The sequence below is a fragment of the Aspergillus heteromorphus genome (genome assembly GCF_003184545.1).
Source record: "Aspergillus heteromorphus CBS 117.55 chromosome Unknown BO70scaffold_31, whole genome shotgun sequence".
Lineage (NCBI taxonomy): Eukaryota > Fungi > Ascomycota > Eurotiomycetes > Eurotiales > Aspergillaceae > Aspergillus > Aspergillus heteromorphus.
The window spans coordinates 238,864-252,941 of NW_020290436.1; the positions used below are offsets into that span (position 1 = coordinate 238,864).

A 14,078-nucleotide genomic window follows, 5' to 3' on the forward strand; every position below is an offset into this window, starting at 1 on the left:
CACAGCTTACGACAGGGATTGCGTTGGCCCTGGTGATTGTTCGTTAGATACCGCCTGGTCCTGCTGGGGAAGCCGGTCCACTATTCTATTTATCTCAATCGAGGGAATTCGAACCTCAATCGCTCTTTTTCTGCCAAGATCGCGCAATCCTTGAGATCTTTGGATGTATCTTTCCATCACTCGACGCCCATGCCCGAGTTTATAAATAGAGCAAACCCGAGTTGTTGTAGCCGAAATTGAAAGGTTCGGGTTCCAACCCATGCTCCCCCCCCCCCACCATCCGGCTACGATTCAATGATCAATCATCATCCTGGCGAGGTGACGATTCAGGCACACGTAGATCTAAAGGTGGGACCTGCGAAGAAGGAATCCCGCGCCATCGATCCGGACAGGGAATACTTACCTCTCAGGATGAAGCATCTATTCGGACTAGATCCTCCGTACTCCGTACATATACAAAGGACGCCCCTCCCCTTCCACCCGTGTGGGACGGAATTTTGCCGAACAGCGATGAGGATGACGATCTAAAGCCCACCGATGTCTCACCTCATGGGTGGGCATCTTGTTGAAGGAGTGACAGACAAGCACGGGGGTAAACACAAGGACATGGTAGGTAGGTATACGGAGTAGTAGTACTAGTAAGTAGGAGTGAACAACTACATACACACAAAAGCATGGTGATTGGATGATCCCAGCCAGACAGGCTTGGGCAAGCATGGTACACTGTCATAATAGTAATTGTGCGAGAATTTCTTTGCACTTGTTACTTCGTACTAAGCACTTACTACTAAAGTACTTTAGATACTAGATGGATGCAGATAGATTTGTGTATACGATTCAGGAAGGGGAAAGATTTGTTGCCGAACCAAGCATTGGCGCTGGCCAACCATGGAACAAGAGGGCCTCCGGGGCCAACCAGCCCAACCAGACCAGCACCCGCTAAGAATAACCTCTGGAAAGCCTGGAAGGGGCGCGATAGTCCGGAGGGGCGCTTTGGGTTCATTGTTTCAGGTTTGGGCGCCTTGACAAATCATCGGCGGCGGCGTGTTTGAGAAATGCTGCTGCTGCTAAGTTGCTAACTGACTGACGAGCCCATCTCCCCCCCCCCCCGTCCCGATCGGCCTAACGAACATTGGAAGTAAGCGTTCATTATTCTTTCCTCTTCTAACTATCTACTAACAACTACTACTACTAGATGCTACTACATTATTACATTATTACTGGGCATAGTATTCGGTCCCTCTTACTCTTGCTTACACCACTACTATCTATTATTTAAATCCTAAATCCTAATACGAGTTACCCCGTCGGACTGCCCACGCTAGGTTGGGATAGGAGGACCCGGTCGCTTTTCTTTATCGACCTTTCCACCTTCAAACCACCGACCCCGTCTCTTTCACTGCGACCGATCCGTTTGTCTCCTGCTGCTGGTCATCGGTCGTCTGCCATCCTCCGGCCAGCCATCACCGCCATCGTCGTGGTTACTACTACTCTGCTCCGCCGCTCTTGTCTCCGCCTCGTCCGTCCGTCCACCTGCTGGTCTCGCCCGAACACCGGTGCTCTCGATCAGTGATAGCCGATCGAACAACTTCCCTAGTGCGATCCAGGCCTCCTGCAGAGCGGCACAAAGGAGGATCGATCGGGTCTCCTCGCAAGGCAGCACTGAACCACCACGCACCGCCGTGTTGTGCCTGTCGGATGCACCTGTGATATCGATTCGGACTGAAAAGGGTAGGTAGGTAGTCGCTTGCTCTGCATCCATCCATCTGTGACCCTCCTTCCCTCCCTCCACAGGCGCCCGCCGCGGGGTCCCCGACCCCATCTTTGGCACTTTCTCAACTTTGAGGCCGTGTTTGAGACTGACGTGTACCCGGCCAATCTAGAATCATATACCCTACCATGCATTAAGCGATCTAACGTCTCCGCCGAGTCCCTGATTCTCTAGCCGGTGCTCCGACGACACCGCCAAGGTTATACACAAGAGGGGTTGGAGTGATAAGGGTTTCATCGCCGGTTTGGGTCGACATCCAAGCCTTCAGGCAAGCATCAGCAACGTGAGGGGCCTACCGTCCGCACCCCCGGGATTTCTCAGCCATGCTCGCCAAAGCTACCTACAACCCGATGGGGGTGACTGCAACCCAGACCCCAACGACCTCCTACTACACCGGCTCGTCGCAGAAGACTGCCACGGCGGGGGATTCCCAGAATGGGATGTTGTTCACGAGTCCCACAGAGTCGAGCTTCTCCGAAGTCTACGATGGGCTGGATGCCGTGCGGTGAGTCTTGCCCGACCTCATCTGCCGACGTAGGTTGCAGAAGATTGACAGTGACAAGGTCTTGGGATGAGAAGCAGGTCGTTGCTTGGCTTCACAGCATAAACTGTGGCCAATATGAAGCCTTGTTTAAGGGTACGTGCAAACCCCCGTCACCCATCCCGGCTGTGACAGAAGGCGCTGACCCACCCCAGCGAACAACTTTAACGGCAACAATCTCATCGAATGCGACCAGAAAATCCTCCAGGAGATGGGGATCAAGAAAATCGGCGATCGCGTGCGGATTTTCGTGGCCATCAAGCAACTTCGGAATAAATCCGTTCTCAACCGTAAACAAAGGAACATGGTGAGTTGGAAGGATACGTCATCGGCCAGGGATGAGCTGTACTCACCATCAGGCAGAATCAATTGGCTACGCTTGAAGCCGTCTCTTACACAAACGCCTCGTCTGAGCCCTCGCGTCCATCCAATCCCCGGCAGACGTCCAGCACCAACACCCGCCGCGGGTCTCGAGCGGCCGAGACTAGCACGCACAGTTACTCTGCTAACAAAACCTCATCACGGCCGGGGTCACCTTTGCGTCCCCAGCAGTATGTTGCCAGTAGCCCAATGGAAATTGGACGGATGGAACAAGGCCAAGGCTACTTTAGCCACCCATCATCTGGTGGATCAATCCGCAAACCGAGCACTCCCAGTGATGCAGGTCATAGCCATAAAGCCGGATCACACTTGAGGCAAAATCCCAGTCTGGATATCCTGACGATGGGCCCCATGCCAACAAATACGCCCGTCATCAGAGTGATCTACACCGGGGGTCAGACCAAGATGCTGGACATCAAACATTGCAAGACGGCCGATGAGATCATCCTCTGCGTTCTGAAAAAGCTACAACTGCCCGAACATCAATACCGCAATTACTGCTTCTACGTTTTGGACGGCCTGGAGCCGGAGCCTTCCAATTGCCGAAGACTTACGGATCAGGAGCTGATGGAAGTATGCGAAAGCCCTCTCAGGTCCGAGCGGGGCCGCCTGATCCTGCGCAAAATCCATGCTGGGGAACCGGATCCTGATGAGCTTCGCCGAGCTTCTCAACTGGCGGTGGACGAAAGCCAAATGGCCCACATGAATGCCCTGAACAGCTCAAATGTGCGCAACCAGATCAAAATTCAACAACTGACTGGAGAGCCTTGGCACAATATCAAGCAGCCAATGTCTCCCGTCTCCTCCCGACACAACCAGACGCCGAGCGAGCAGGATATACGGCCCGTGAATGAGCGACAGGCGGGCAAGTTACGATCGTTCTTTGGTGCTCGTCCGCCTAGTGAGATGATCATTCACGAGATCACGTCTTATTTCCCTAGTCACCATCGGGAGGACATCGAAAAGACCATGCGTATGTCGGTCCGCAGATCTCAACGCCTGAGTCGGGCTGCAAGTCGATTGAGCGTCGTCAGCAACACAAGCTACGCATCCAGCTTAAGAGATGCACCTCCCATTCCGAGCATCGCAGACACGTGGCTTAATAATGCTGGAACACAGCCTTCTCGCGCTTCAAGACCGCTCTCAGTCTCCAAGTTCAATCTCCCTTCGACGTCGTACCGGGATTCGATCGCTTCTAGCTCCCTCCAGCCTCTTCAAGAAGAGTCGCCTATCGAACCGAATCGCAAATCATACGTTTCTTTTGATAGTGGCTCGGACGATCCCACTACTTCACGCCAGAGCCTCGTGGACGAAAATGCGAGTGTCGCTGCAACTGACGGGGGCTCACTAAATGAGCGGTTGAGTGTCCTCGTCGCAGAGGATGGGGAGGAAGAGGATGACACCCTGAACGACTTCCTGGCTGGAAACAACTTCGCTCCCAAGAATTGGATGAAGGGTTCTTTGATTGGCGAAGGTTCCTTCGGAAGCGTCTTCCTCGCTCTCCATGCTGTCACCGGAGAGCTCATGGCCGTTAAACAGGTTGAGATTCCATCTGCAACCAAGGGCACGGAATTTGACAAGCGGAAGAACAGCATGGTTACCGCACTCAAGCATGAGATTGAGCTTCTGCAAGGGTTCCACCACCCCAACGTTGTCCAGTACCTGGGGACTGCTGCGGATGACCAGTACTTGAACATTTTCTTGGAGTATGTGCCCGGAGGTTCCATCGCCACGATGCTCAAGCAGTACAACACTTTCCAGGAACCTTTGATCAAGAACTTCGTCCGACAGATTCTTGCCGGTCTCTCCTATCTTCACAGCCGTGATATCATACACCGTGATATCAAAGGTGCCAACATTCTCGTTGACAACAAGGGCGGCATCAAAATCTCCGATTTCGGTATCTCTAAACGAGTGGAAGCCTCCACCCTCCTTGGGGCCCGCGCCAGTGGCGGAGGTGGCCATGTGCACCGAGTCTCGATGCAGGGTAGTGTGTACTGGATGGCACCGGAAGTGGTTCAGCAGACAGTCCACACGAAGAAGGCTGACATCTGGAGCTTGGGCTGCCTTGTGGTCGAGATGTTCACCGGCGCCCATCCGTTCCCTGCTTGTAGTCAGTTGCAGGCCATCTATGCCATCGGCAGGGAGCGGGCCAGGCCTCCGGCTCCGGAACACGCAAGCAAGGAGGCCGTGGCGTTCCTGGATATGACGTTCCAGGTGGATTATGAGAAGAGACCCAGCGCAGATGAACTACTGAAGTGCCAATTCCTGGCTAGTCCTCTTGCATAAGCCTAATCTACATGCAGGACATTGACGACGAACTGATTTTCGATGCTTGGTCCATTGATGTCTGGAGATTTGAATACCCCTTGGTTCCTGTTTCAAAATTTTTTTTTCTCTTTTTTTAAATGTCCATGTGAACGTTCACTAGCTCGGTATCTCCCCTTGCCTTGCTACCCGATAAAAGCACAAACACAGCGCCCGACTTCACATCTCTTGTTGACAAGCCATGATGAGGTCAATTCCATTCTTGTACAAAGCCCCTATTTCTCAGCATGCTGTGTTTTTACCGTAATACTCTATGCTGTATTGTGGCTGTAGCGTTAACGAGCACTGACGTGCATCGCAGTCGAAGGGGCTTCTTTATATTATATTTGGCATATAGACTAATCCAACGATCATGAATGTAGGCAGGTTGTTGATACTTGGGTGACTTAAGTTGGTTGAATAAAAGAACCGAGCGTGAATTCGAACAATTGCAATAACTAAAGCAGAGAGAGTATTTTACATAAAATCTAACAATACCACAGATATGTCCTTCATGTTACATATTCAGTGCCAACGAAAAGGAAACAAGTCGGGGGAGAAAATGACGAGTTTGCTCGGGAATAGTGGGAAAAGACACCATCTATGCAAAAGCCAATCTTATGAACACGGAGTTATACGGAAAAGGCTGCAGGCTCTAGTTAACCAGCTTGCCGTAGAAAGGAACACCCAAAGCGCTGAGCAGCATACGGGCGTCCTTGTCGGTCGTAGCACTGGTGTGGATGGTGATATGGCAACCGGGAAGCATCTTCGGGGGGTACCTGTTCACCATTGAGATTAGCATACTTGTCACGAGCGCAGATCATAGCACCCATATTAAAAGGAATGCCGTAAAGCGAAGGAAGGGGGTAAACGCACATGTCATAGTTCGCTTCAATTTCAGGGAAGAGAGCCATATCCTTCCCTTCAATACCGAAGGTGATGTTTCCGCTACTGTCACCACTGCTACCCTTGACACCCTCCCAGTCCTTGATTTTGGGCATGACGACATCGACCAACTTTCCGAAGAAATGATGCATGTTCTCACCGCGAAGTTCCGCCTTGACAGCAACAGAATCACGACCGGGAGAAATATGCCACTGGGAAACACTCGCCTTCGACTTGTACGTTTGCACCCGGACGTTCGAGATGGCCTGGACGGCCATTCCTGCAACGTGCAGCCATCCGGAGTGCTCCGACGCGGCCTGCTTGACGTAGCTGTGAAGAGTGATGCGCTCGAGCTTGGGGATGTTGTTGAAGGTGATCGGATGGCGAAGGAGGCGGAGAACGTCACCGCCACGCGGTCCACGGAGGGGCCTGTTCTTGTGGTACGGGGAGCTGTCGTCCCACGAGCGAAGGCGAGGCGCCTTGACGGGGGGCTTGAAACCCGGGGGGTTGTGGACGTAGAGGAGGGTGAGGATGTCCGATGCGACGGTGGATTGGAAGGTCTGCTCTACTCGGGGGAGGGAGAAAGGGCCCGGGACGAAGAGTCGGGAGGAGGGGTCAGAAGGCGGGGGAGGTCTGTGAGGGTGTAGAGGACCACGGTCGTATTTGGGAGACCGGAATTGATAACTAGAAGCCGATGTGGGCGATCAGAACACACGCATGCATGCATCGGGGAGAGGGCGGTTCAGAAGGGAAAGTGCAGCGCAGGGGCCAGGAGAGGGGGGACATACCGACTCCGGGGGAGTTGAGTTTTGCGTGCCCTGGCTCTTTCGATGGGCTGGAAGGACTTGATGATGTCTTCGGAGACAGTTGTGGTCAGAGAGCTGGCCGATTCGAGGTCGCTGAGGCCGGCGGACGAGGCCTTGGACGACGCTTGATCGGAGGCATTGCGTCGCCAGCAGAGGGCCTGGTGCCGGGAAGAAGGCACCAAAGTCCGGGGCAATGACCTCGCCAGGTATCTAGAGGGTTCACTGGCCGCCATTGAGAACCACAGACGACGCGGGTTGGCGGAGGATTGGGGGAGTCGAGGCTGAGGCTGGCCTTCCAAAAATTGTTTTGCGGACCGGCGAACATCGACTCTTTCCCTTCGGGGAATACTTGGTCACATGACAGGAAGTCGGCCTGAGGCATGCAGGCAGCAGTTCCTGCTCTGCTTGAGTCGCTCTCAGCCCTCCCCTCCCTCCCGAGCGGCTCCACATGTGATCACCTCCGTTCGTCATCGCTCGTCTTCTGTTATGCGCTCTGCGCTCTGCGATCGGTCTCGATCGGCTGGTCAAGTCTTCTGACGGGCGGCTCTTTCAACCACCTCCAACTTCTCCTCTTTGTTGCTTTGCTCCTGCTTACTACTACTCTGGCACTTCCCCCTCCCTTTCCACCATATTGGTGATTGAGACCTTCTTCGAGACCTTCTGCCCGCGCATGTGATGTCACTGCTTTTACCTGTATATGAGGGGCTCTACCAACCTCGCCATTAATCTGGGGTGGGAACAACAAAAGCGATTCTCAGACCGACCAAAAAAAAATAGATCAACAAAAAAAAGTCAAAACAGAAAAAGGTCTGACAGTGCAATCTGCGAAAGAGTCATCGCCTGCCTATAATACCATCTGATATGTGCTGTGACTCCACAACCAGATCTCTTCGCGTGCTCCATCGGAATTCGGGAGCCTGAACAGGGATTTATATAGATCCCCCACATGTTGTTGCATCACGGACTCCACCCTTTGCATACCTGCCTATTCACTCCATCATCTAGCTAGGACACATGTGCTGTTGAAGATGAGTGGCATTCACAGGTTTCTCACCCGGCGTGAGCGAAAACATGCCAAAGATGAGGTAGGTACCCCGCGAAAAACTGTTGAGGGGTGATTGTTCGCGCTAGCCTTACTTATGCTGACGGGCCTTCTTCTTCTTTCCCAGACATCGAATGTCCTTTCTCGTCCCCATTTCCGCGGTTTCTTCTCTTCCGACAAGGTTCCCAATGGTGACACCAACGAGGAGCAAAAGAAGGTGATTATACAACTCGGAAGCGGCCGTCCCATGTTGACCAGGAACTAGATCAAGATCTTGGACCAACGCGTCGCGCAGCTTGGTATTGCCGGCTTAAAAGAAGAACACTTCGGTTATGCGTTGCAATCGGAGTACGCCAAAGGGGATGTAGATAAGGCATTCGAGCTTCTCATGATCCTTGAGGATTCGATTGAGGGCATCATAAGAGGGTACACGCCGACCACGAAGCTTCTTGGTGCAGTGAACCGCGAAGGGGTTACCTGCTACCTAGATGCATTGCTTTTTGCTATGTTCGCGCGATTAGATTGCTTCGAGGCAATTCTTTACCAGTCCTTCAACGACGAACCTCGTCGGAAATTGTCGATACTGCTAAGACTGTGGGTCAACATGCTGCGGTCGGGAAGGCTCATAACAACGGATCTTGTACGCATCCTCTCCGGAAATTTGCCCTTTTCATCTTTAAGCTGACTTGGACCGCAAGACCAAACATTTGCAGGAAGCTCTCGCAGAATGCGGCTGGGAAGATGCAGCCAAACTTCGCCAGCAGGATACCTCGGAAGCGTTTACCTTCCTCACGGAGAAGCTAGAACTACCACTTCTCACATTGAAGATGGATATCTACCATACCGGCAAAGAGGACATCAGCGGCGATCACAAATTTATCAACGAAAGATTGTTAGAGGTTGCGATACCTGAGCCGGTTGACGGCCAGACCGTGACCCTGGAAGATTGCCTGGAGTCATACTTTAACAATAGGATCGAGGTGAAGCGATATTTGGAACGGCGCAATACGGTTGGCTCCACTAGATCTGTGGATTCGCTGGCCAAGGGCTCCATGACACATGTTGAGACCGTGGAGGTCGGGTCGCCCTTGTCGCCATGCGCAAGCCAGTCAACCTCAGACATGACCCCAGTAGCCTCACTGACGGAAGCGATCGACTTGGATCGCCCGTCGTACCGACGAAACAGTATCGTTCAGGAGCGGTTTTTCCCCAGCATGGGAGATGGGAAAATGAAGGACAGTGCGATTACGTCTCAGAGAAGAGGGTCGTACAGGAAAGAGGTAATGATGCCTGCATGGCAGTTCTTCAGCCTAATACGTGAGGCCTACACCTGACCTTGTACGTGCAAAGGGAGATGCTGACAAGACGGTAGCATGGTACACCGACAATACACCGACAAATGACGCGCAGGTTGCAGCACACTTTTCTTCGAAGCGACCGATCTTGGGGATGTGTCTGAAGCGCTATTCCATGTTAGCCAATGGAAAGGCAGCCCGGCTTAACACATTTGTCGACATTCCGACCGAGATTGGATTGCCGCATTTCATTCAAGATGATAGCATGGAAGAAGAAGGCCCTATATACGGGAATTTCAAGCTGTCCTTACAGGCAATGGTTTGCCATCGGGGCAACTCGGTCGATTCCGGGCACTATATATCCATCGTCAGGGGTACTAGTGCAGGCGCGCCTCCAGCTAGTTCTCATGGAATTGATCAGGAGGATGTGCCCTCCGATGCTTCGAAATACTGGATGCGTTTCGATGATTTGGCGAAGGAGCGTGTCACACTGGTCGACATTGAGCAGGCCATGAAACATGAATCCCCGTATCTCTTGTTCTTCCAGATCTTACCCGTCAACGAAGATGCTGCGGCGGCCAACCTGTTCAAAAAGCCCCCTTCTTCCGAATTGTCGATGGATTCCCGTGAATCCGAGCCCTGTGGGATGGCGCAGAAACTACAAACCCTGTCTGTAGACGATGCCGGCGGCGATCGTACCGAGGGTTGCCCTTCTGGCCGGCCAAGTTTCGAAATCACTGGCCCGGATGGAGCAGAGCCTGCCCCGGCGAGTCAAAATGGAAGAAAAGCGAGTGTCGCGTTCTCGGAGGTTTTTGATCCAGGCCCGATGCCGTCGTTTCCACCCAGTTCGCCCAGACTCACCCCCAGAGACGAGGACGGCCGAGGATCATTTTCCTTTTCTCGGCGCAGTTCTAGAGGCATGAGGAGCAACCCGGGCAGCCGGGCTGGCAGTCAAGCTAGCGAGAACCGAATCAGCGCTACGTTTTCACGGTTCACGGGGCGACTGAGCCGGGATAAGTTTACCGGCGAAGGGCTCTCTCCCGAAAGTGACGGCCATGAGTTGATGGACAACGAGCTGAGCCCGGGCGAGAAACTGCCTCCACCGAGCAACGAGCGCAAGGATCGGAGCCCCCGACGGACTCGTGATTCCGAGCGGTATCGCGACAAGCTGAAGGACAAGTCGCGGGAGAAGATCGGGCGGAAATTGGACCGGGAGTGTGTTCTGATGTGACCCGATGTGACGTGACGTGATGTGACCATGTTGATGACCCGAAATTCTTTCCCCCGGATGCACGCACGTGCTGGCGTTTTGTAGACGGCATAGCGAGTCGATAGAGGAGCAGGCGGCAAACGTCGAAGTGAGTTTGTTAGCATAGCATAGTTAGAACATAAGTACTTAGCATACCTAGCGTCTGCAATATCAGCTACTATTGATCTATTGATGCCACTCCCCGGAGTCTGCCTCAGGCACCGACGCCGTCCCCGTCGAGCTTCGGCCCATTCCATCCGCCCGCATCATCATCATCATCATCATCGCCCACCGCTTTAACTCTGGCTTCTCCTTGCCCCTCGAGCTATGAAATAACCCCCCCCCCCTCTACCCCCTCCAATCCTCTACAATTGGCGCATCATGGCGCTGGAGACATCCAGCGGTTATGTTGCTCCCAGCAACCTCACCGAGCCCCCTCCGGACGCCGCGCTGTCCATGTTCGATGTCCGCCGTGTGCAGCTGCAGTTCCCGCTGGCTGCCGACTTCGTCGCTGCGCAGGTCGCAAACAATGTGTTGATCCTGGCCTTGTCCACCGGTCGCATCCTCCGCATAGATCTCGATACCCCCGAAGATATCGATGGTTCGTGGATCCCTTGCGCGGAGCCATGCCCTCTCCCCGCAGCCGCACTTTGGTCGCCATGATGCTAACCGGGCTTTCTAAAGATATCGACCTCCCAAAGAAGTCCTCGGAGATTGGCATCATACGTCGGATGTTCCTCGACCCTTCCGCCTCCCACCTGATCATCACCACCACCCTGGGCGAGAACTACTACCTCCATACCCAGTCCAGGCAGCCTAAGCCACTGTCGCGGTTAAAGGGCGTTTCGATAGAGAGTGTCGCGTGGAACCCCTCGCTCCCGACCGCTTCGACCAGAGAGATCCTTTTGGGCACCACGGACGGTCATATCTGGGAGGCCTACATTGAACCGTCGGCCGAATTCTATCGGCGCGAAGAGAGATACGCACACACTATCTACAAAGCGCCAGAGGCTTCTCCGGTGACGGGTCTGTGGACGGAGGCGATCCCCACCAGGCCCGAGCTAAGGCGGGTGCTGATAACGACCCATGGCCGAGTGCTATGTTTCTTAGGTCGCACGGGGAGGTACGGGAGAGAGGGAGGAGGTCCCATATATGCCGATTTATTCCAACGGGAAGCGCCCGTGGTCTATGAAATCCAGAACCCCTCGAACTCCGCACCGTCATCTCTGGCTATCTCCCCCATTATCCCGGAGGGCCAAAATGCGAGCGGTCACCCGGAGAATGAATTCGCTTGGCTTAGCTCACAGGGTGTCTACCACGGCCAACTTCCATATTCGTCGGAGAAGCTTAGCCAGCCATTCGAAAGCTCGACCATTCTTCAGCGGTCAATATTCCCGGCCAGTGAATCCGCGCGAGGAGGTAAGAAGCTCATACAGGACCCCATAGCCGCCATGACGTTGTCCCAGTGGCACGTCTTAGCCCTCGTTGAAGGAAGGGTGATTGCTGTCAATCGCATGAACGACGAGATTGTTTATGATGAAGCGGTCCTCGAACCGGGACAAAGCGCCTTGGGCCTCTTGACGGACGCCATGCAACACACTTACTGGCTGTTTACCAGCCAGGAGATCTTCGAGATAGCGGTTGAGGAGGAGGACCGAGATGTTTGGAAGGTTTTCCTTCAGAAGCAGATGTTCGACGAGGCCCTACAGTATGCCCGTACCAGTGCCCAAAAGGACGCCGTTTCCACCGCTTCGGGGGACTTCCTCGCCAGCAGGGGCCGCTACCAGGAAGCGGCCAAAGTCTGGGGCAAGAGCAGCAAGGGCTTTGAAGAGGTCTGCCTGACTTTGATCAATCGTGGCGAGTACGATGCCCTGCGAAAGTATCTCCTGGGTCAGCTGTCCACCTACAAGAAGTCCTCTTCAATGCAGAGGATCATGGTTGCAAGCTGGCTGGTCGAGGTATTCATGACCAAGTTGAACTCGCTAGACGACAACATCGCCACGCGGGCCGAGCTGGCGGAGGGGACAAGTACCGAGGAGGTCAAGGATGAGCTGGGCAGTGTCCGGGCCGAATTCCAGGAGTTTGTCACCAAATATCGGTCGGACTTGGATAAGAAGACCGCGTACGACATCATCAGTAGCCATGGCCGCGAAAAGGAGCTTCTTTTCTTTGCAACGGCTGTCAACGACTACAGCTACGTATTGTCTTACTGGATCCAGCGAGAGAAATGGACCGAGGCGCTCAATGTTCTCCAGAGGCAGAGCGACCCTGACGTGTTCTACAAATATAGCAGCGTCCTCATGACCCATGCTGCAGCGGGATTAGTCGATATTCTGATGCGGCAGACCAACCTGGGGCCCGAGAAGCTGATACCCGGGTTGTTGAACTACAACAAGACGGTGAATGTTCCGCTGGGACAGAACCAGGCCGTGCGATATCTCAACTTCATCATCGTCAACCATCCGAACCCGTCTGCGGCGGTGCATAATACCCTGATCTCCATCCACGCTTCCAGTCCCTCGACGTCGGAGGCGGGGCTTCTTACCTACCTGCAGTCCCAGACGTCGTCGCCACCGCCATACGATGCCGACTTCGCGCTTCGTCTCTGTATTCAACACCAGCGCGTTCAGTCGTGCGTCCACATCTACAGTGCCATGGGACAATATCTCCAGGCGGTGGAGCTGGCTCTGCAGCATGAAGATATCGAACTCGCGGCCATTGTGGCGGACCGGCCGGAGGGCAACGACAAGCTCCGCAAGAAACTCTGGCTCCTGGTGGCGGAGAAGAAGATCCGACAGCCTGGGACGGGCATCAAAGATGCGATCGAATTCCTCCGGCGGTGCGAACTGCTCAGGATCGAAGATCTGATCCCCTTCTTCCCGGACTTTGTCGTCATCGACGACTTCAAAGACGAGATCTGTAGTGCGCTGGAGGACTACTCTCGGCACATCGATGCGTTGCGGCAGGAGATGGATAACTCGGCCCACACGGCGCGTCAAATCCGGACGGAAATCGCCGCCCTGGACACGCGGTACGCGATTGTCGAGCCCGGGGAGAAGTGTTGGCTCTGCTCGCTGCCGGTGCTCAGCCGGCAGTTCTTCGTGTTCCCCTGCCAGCATGCCTTCCACAGCGACTGTCTGGGCAAGGAAGTGCTGGATGGCGCTGGTGGCAAGAAGAAGTACATCCGCGATCTGCAAGCGCAGTTGAACAAGGGGACGGTGAGTGCGTCACGACGAGAGGAGATTGTGAGGGAACTGGACGGGCTAATAGCGGAGGCCTGGTAAGTCAATCATGTTCTCATTGCAATGACCTCCTGTCAATGCTTCATGCTTCAGGCTAACTAACGTCCTTCCCAGCGTCCTCTGCGGGGACCATGCCATCAAGCAAATCGACAAGCCATTTGTCGCCGAGTTGGACGGGGCGGATGAATGGGCGTTGTGAGCGATACGCACGTGCATCCAGCATGCATGCGAGGTCGTTTGTGTTTCTTCTTCTTTGTCTTCACTCCAGCTACCGAGTCGTATGATGGCGCCTTGCATTGTCAGCGTGAATGAAATGTTTCTCATGAAGTACTTGCATCTCTTTTTTTCCTGCCTTTCTCTATCTCTCTCTCTTTTCCTTTTTTTTTTTTTTTTTTTTTTTTTTTTTGTCTCGACACCCACTGCTTACCGGTATATAATCTGCAATATCAACATGGACATAGGTTTGATCCGGATTTCCCCAGCCAATAAATGGGTGGGCGTCAAACCCCGAGTAAGTTAAAAGTGACCATGCTTAGTAGTTAGTAAGTAAGTAAGTACC

General features: G+C 53.8%; 4 protein-coding genes across 4 annotated transcripts; 3 read left to right on the forward strand and 1 right to left on the reverse strand.

Moving 5' to 3' along the window:
- The first annotated feature begins 2,000 nt into the window (after positions 1–2,000).
- On the forward strand, positions 2,001–5,121 carry BO70DRAFT_143043 (STE11 family mitogen-activated protein kinase kinase kinase). Its single transcript, XM_025538134.1, has 4 exons — positions 2,001–2,276; positions 2,335–2,408; positions 2,468–2,619; positions 2,676–5,121. The coding sequence occupies exons 1-4, from the start codon at positions 2,095–2,097 to the stop codon at positions 4,980–4,982; spliced, it is 2,715 nt and encodes a 904-aa protein (XP_025395833.1). The 5' UTR covers positions 2,001–2,094; the 3' UTR covers positions 4,983–5,121.
- Positions 5,122–5,423: 302 nt separating this feature from the next.
- On the reverse strand, positions 5,424–7,101 carry BO70DRAFT_322091 (mitochondrial 54S ribosomal protein uL5m). The gene is made up of 3 exons (XM_025540539.1): positions 6,674–7,101; positions 5,877–6,569; positions 5,424–5,779 (listed from the first exon to the last, which is right to left on the reverse strand). Exons 1-3 carry the CDS (start codon positions 6,922–6,924, stop codon positions 5,656–5,658), a joined length of 1,068 nt encoding a protein of 355 aa, XP_025395834.1. The 5' UTR covers positions 6,925–7,101; the 3' UTR covers positions 5,424–5,655.
- Positions 7,102–7,235: 134 nt separating this feature from the next.
- BO70DRAFT_389918 (ubiquitin C-terminal hydrolase family protein) lies at positions 7,236–10,452 on the forward strand. The gene is made up of 6 exons (XM_025546113.1): positions 7,236–7,642; positions 7,725–7,776; positions 7,861–7,950; positions 7,999–8,373; positions 8,432–9,050; positions 9,106–10,452. The coding sequence occupies exons 1-6, from the start codon at positions 7,638–7,640 to the stop codon at positions 10,257–10,259; spliced, it is 2,295 nt and encodes a 764-aa protein (XP_025395835.1). The 5' UTR covers positions 7,236–7,637; the 3' UTR covers positions 10,260–10,452.
- A 493-nt stretch (positions 10,453–10,945) lies between these two features.
- Positions 10,946–13,772, forward strand: BO70DRAFT_365547 (vacuolar protein sorting protein DigA). Its single transcript, XM_025544095.1, has 2 exons — positions 10,946–13,557; positions 13,634–13,772. Exons 1-2 carry the CDS (start codon positions 11,009–11,011, stop codon positions 13,716–13,718), a joined length of 2,634 nt encoding a protein of 877 aa, XP_025395836.1. The 5' UTR covers positions 10,946–11,008; the 3' UTR covers positions 13,719–13,772.
- The last annotated feature ends 306 nt before the right edge of the window (positions 13,773–14,078 follow it).

What these genes read in the sequence shown, in the direction of transcription:
- BO70DRAFT_322091 (XM_025540539.1), bottom strand. Translation starts at nt 6,924, where the DNA reads ATGGCGGCCAGTGAACCCTCTAGATACCTGGCGAGGTCATTGCCCCGG. An exon ending in ACTCAACTCCCCCGGAGTCG is followed by an intron (nt 6,570 to 6,673) that starts GTATGTCCCCCC and finishes ATCGGCTTCTAG; the next exon opens with TTATCAATTCCGGTCTCCCA. An exon ending in ATTGAAGCGAACTATGACAT is followed by an intron (nt 5,780 to 5,876) that starts GTGCGTTTACCC and finishes AATGGTGAACAG; the next exon opens with GTACCCCCCGAAGATGCTTC.
- BO70DRAFT_365547 (XM_025544095.1), top strand. Translation starts at nt 11,009, where the DNA reads ATGTTCCTCGACCCTTCCGCCTCCCACCTGATCATCACCACCACCCTG. An exon ending in GGGCTAATAGCGGAGGCCTG is followed by an intron (nt 13,558 to 13,633) that starts GTAAGTCAATCA and finishes CGTCCTTCCCAG; the next exon opens with CGTCCTCTGCGGGGACCATG.
- BO70DRAFT_143043 (XM_025538134.1), top strand. Translation starts at nt 2,095, where the DNA reads ATGCTCGCCAAAGCTACCTACAACCCGATGGGGGTGACTGCAACCCAG. An exon ending in GATGGGCTGGATGCCGTGCG is followed by an intron (nt 2,277 to 2,334) that starts GTGAGTCTTGCC and finishes GACAGTGACAAG; the next exon opens with GTCTTGGGATGAGAAGCAGG. An exon ending in ACCGTAAACAAAGGAACATG is followed by an intron (nt 2,620 to 2,675) that starts GTGAGTTGGAAG and finishes ACCATCAGGCAG; the next exon opens with AATCAATTGGCTACGCTTGA.
- BO70DRAFT_389918 (XM_025546113.1), top strand. An exon ending in CCAACGAGGAGCAAAAGAAG is followed by an intron (nt 7,951 to 7,998) that starts GTGATTATACAA and finishes ACCAGGAACTAG; the next exon opens with ATCAAGATCTTGGACCAACG. An exon ending in GCAGTTCTTCAGCCTAATAC is followed by an intron (nt 9,051 to 9,105) that starts GTGAGGCCTACA and finishes ACAAGACGGTAG; the next exon opens with CATGGTACACCGACAATACA.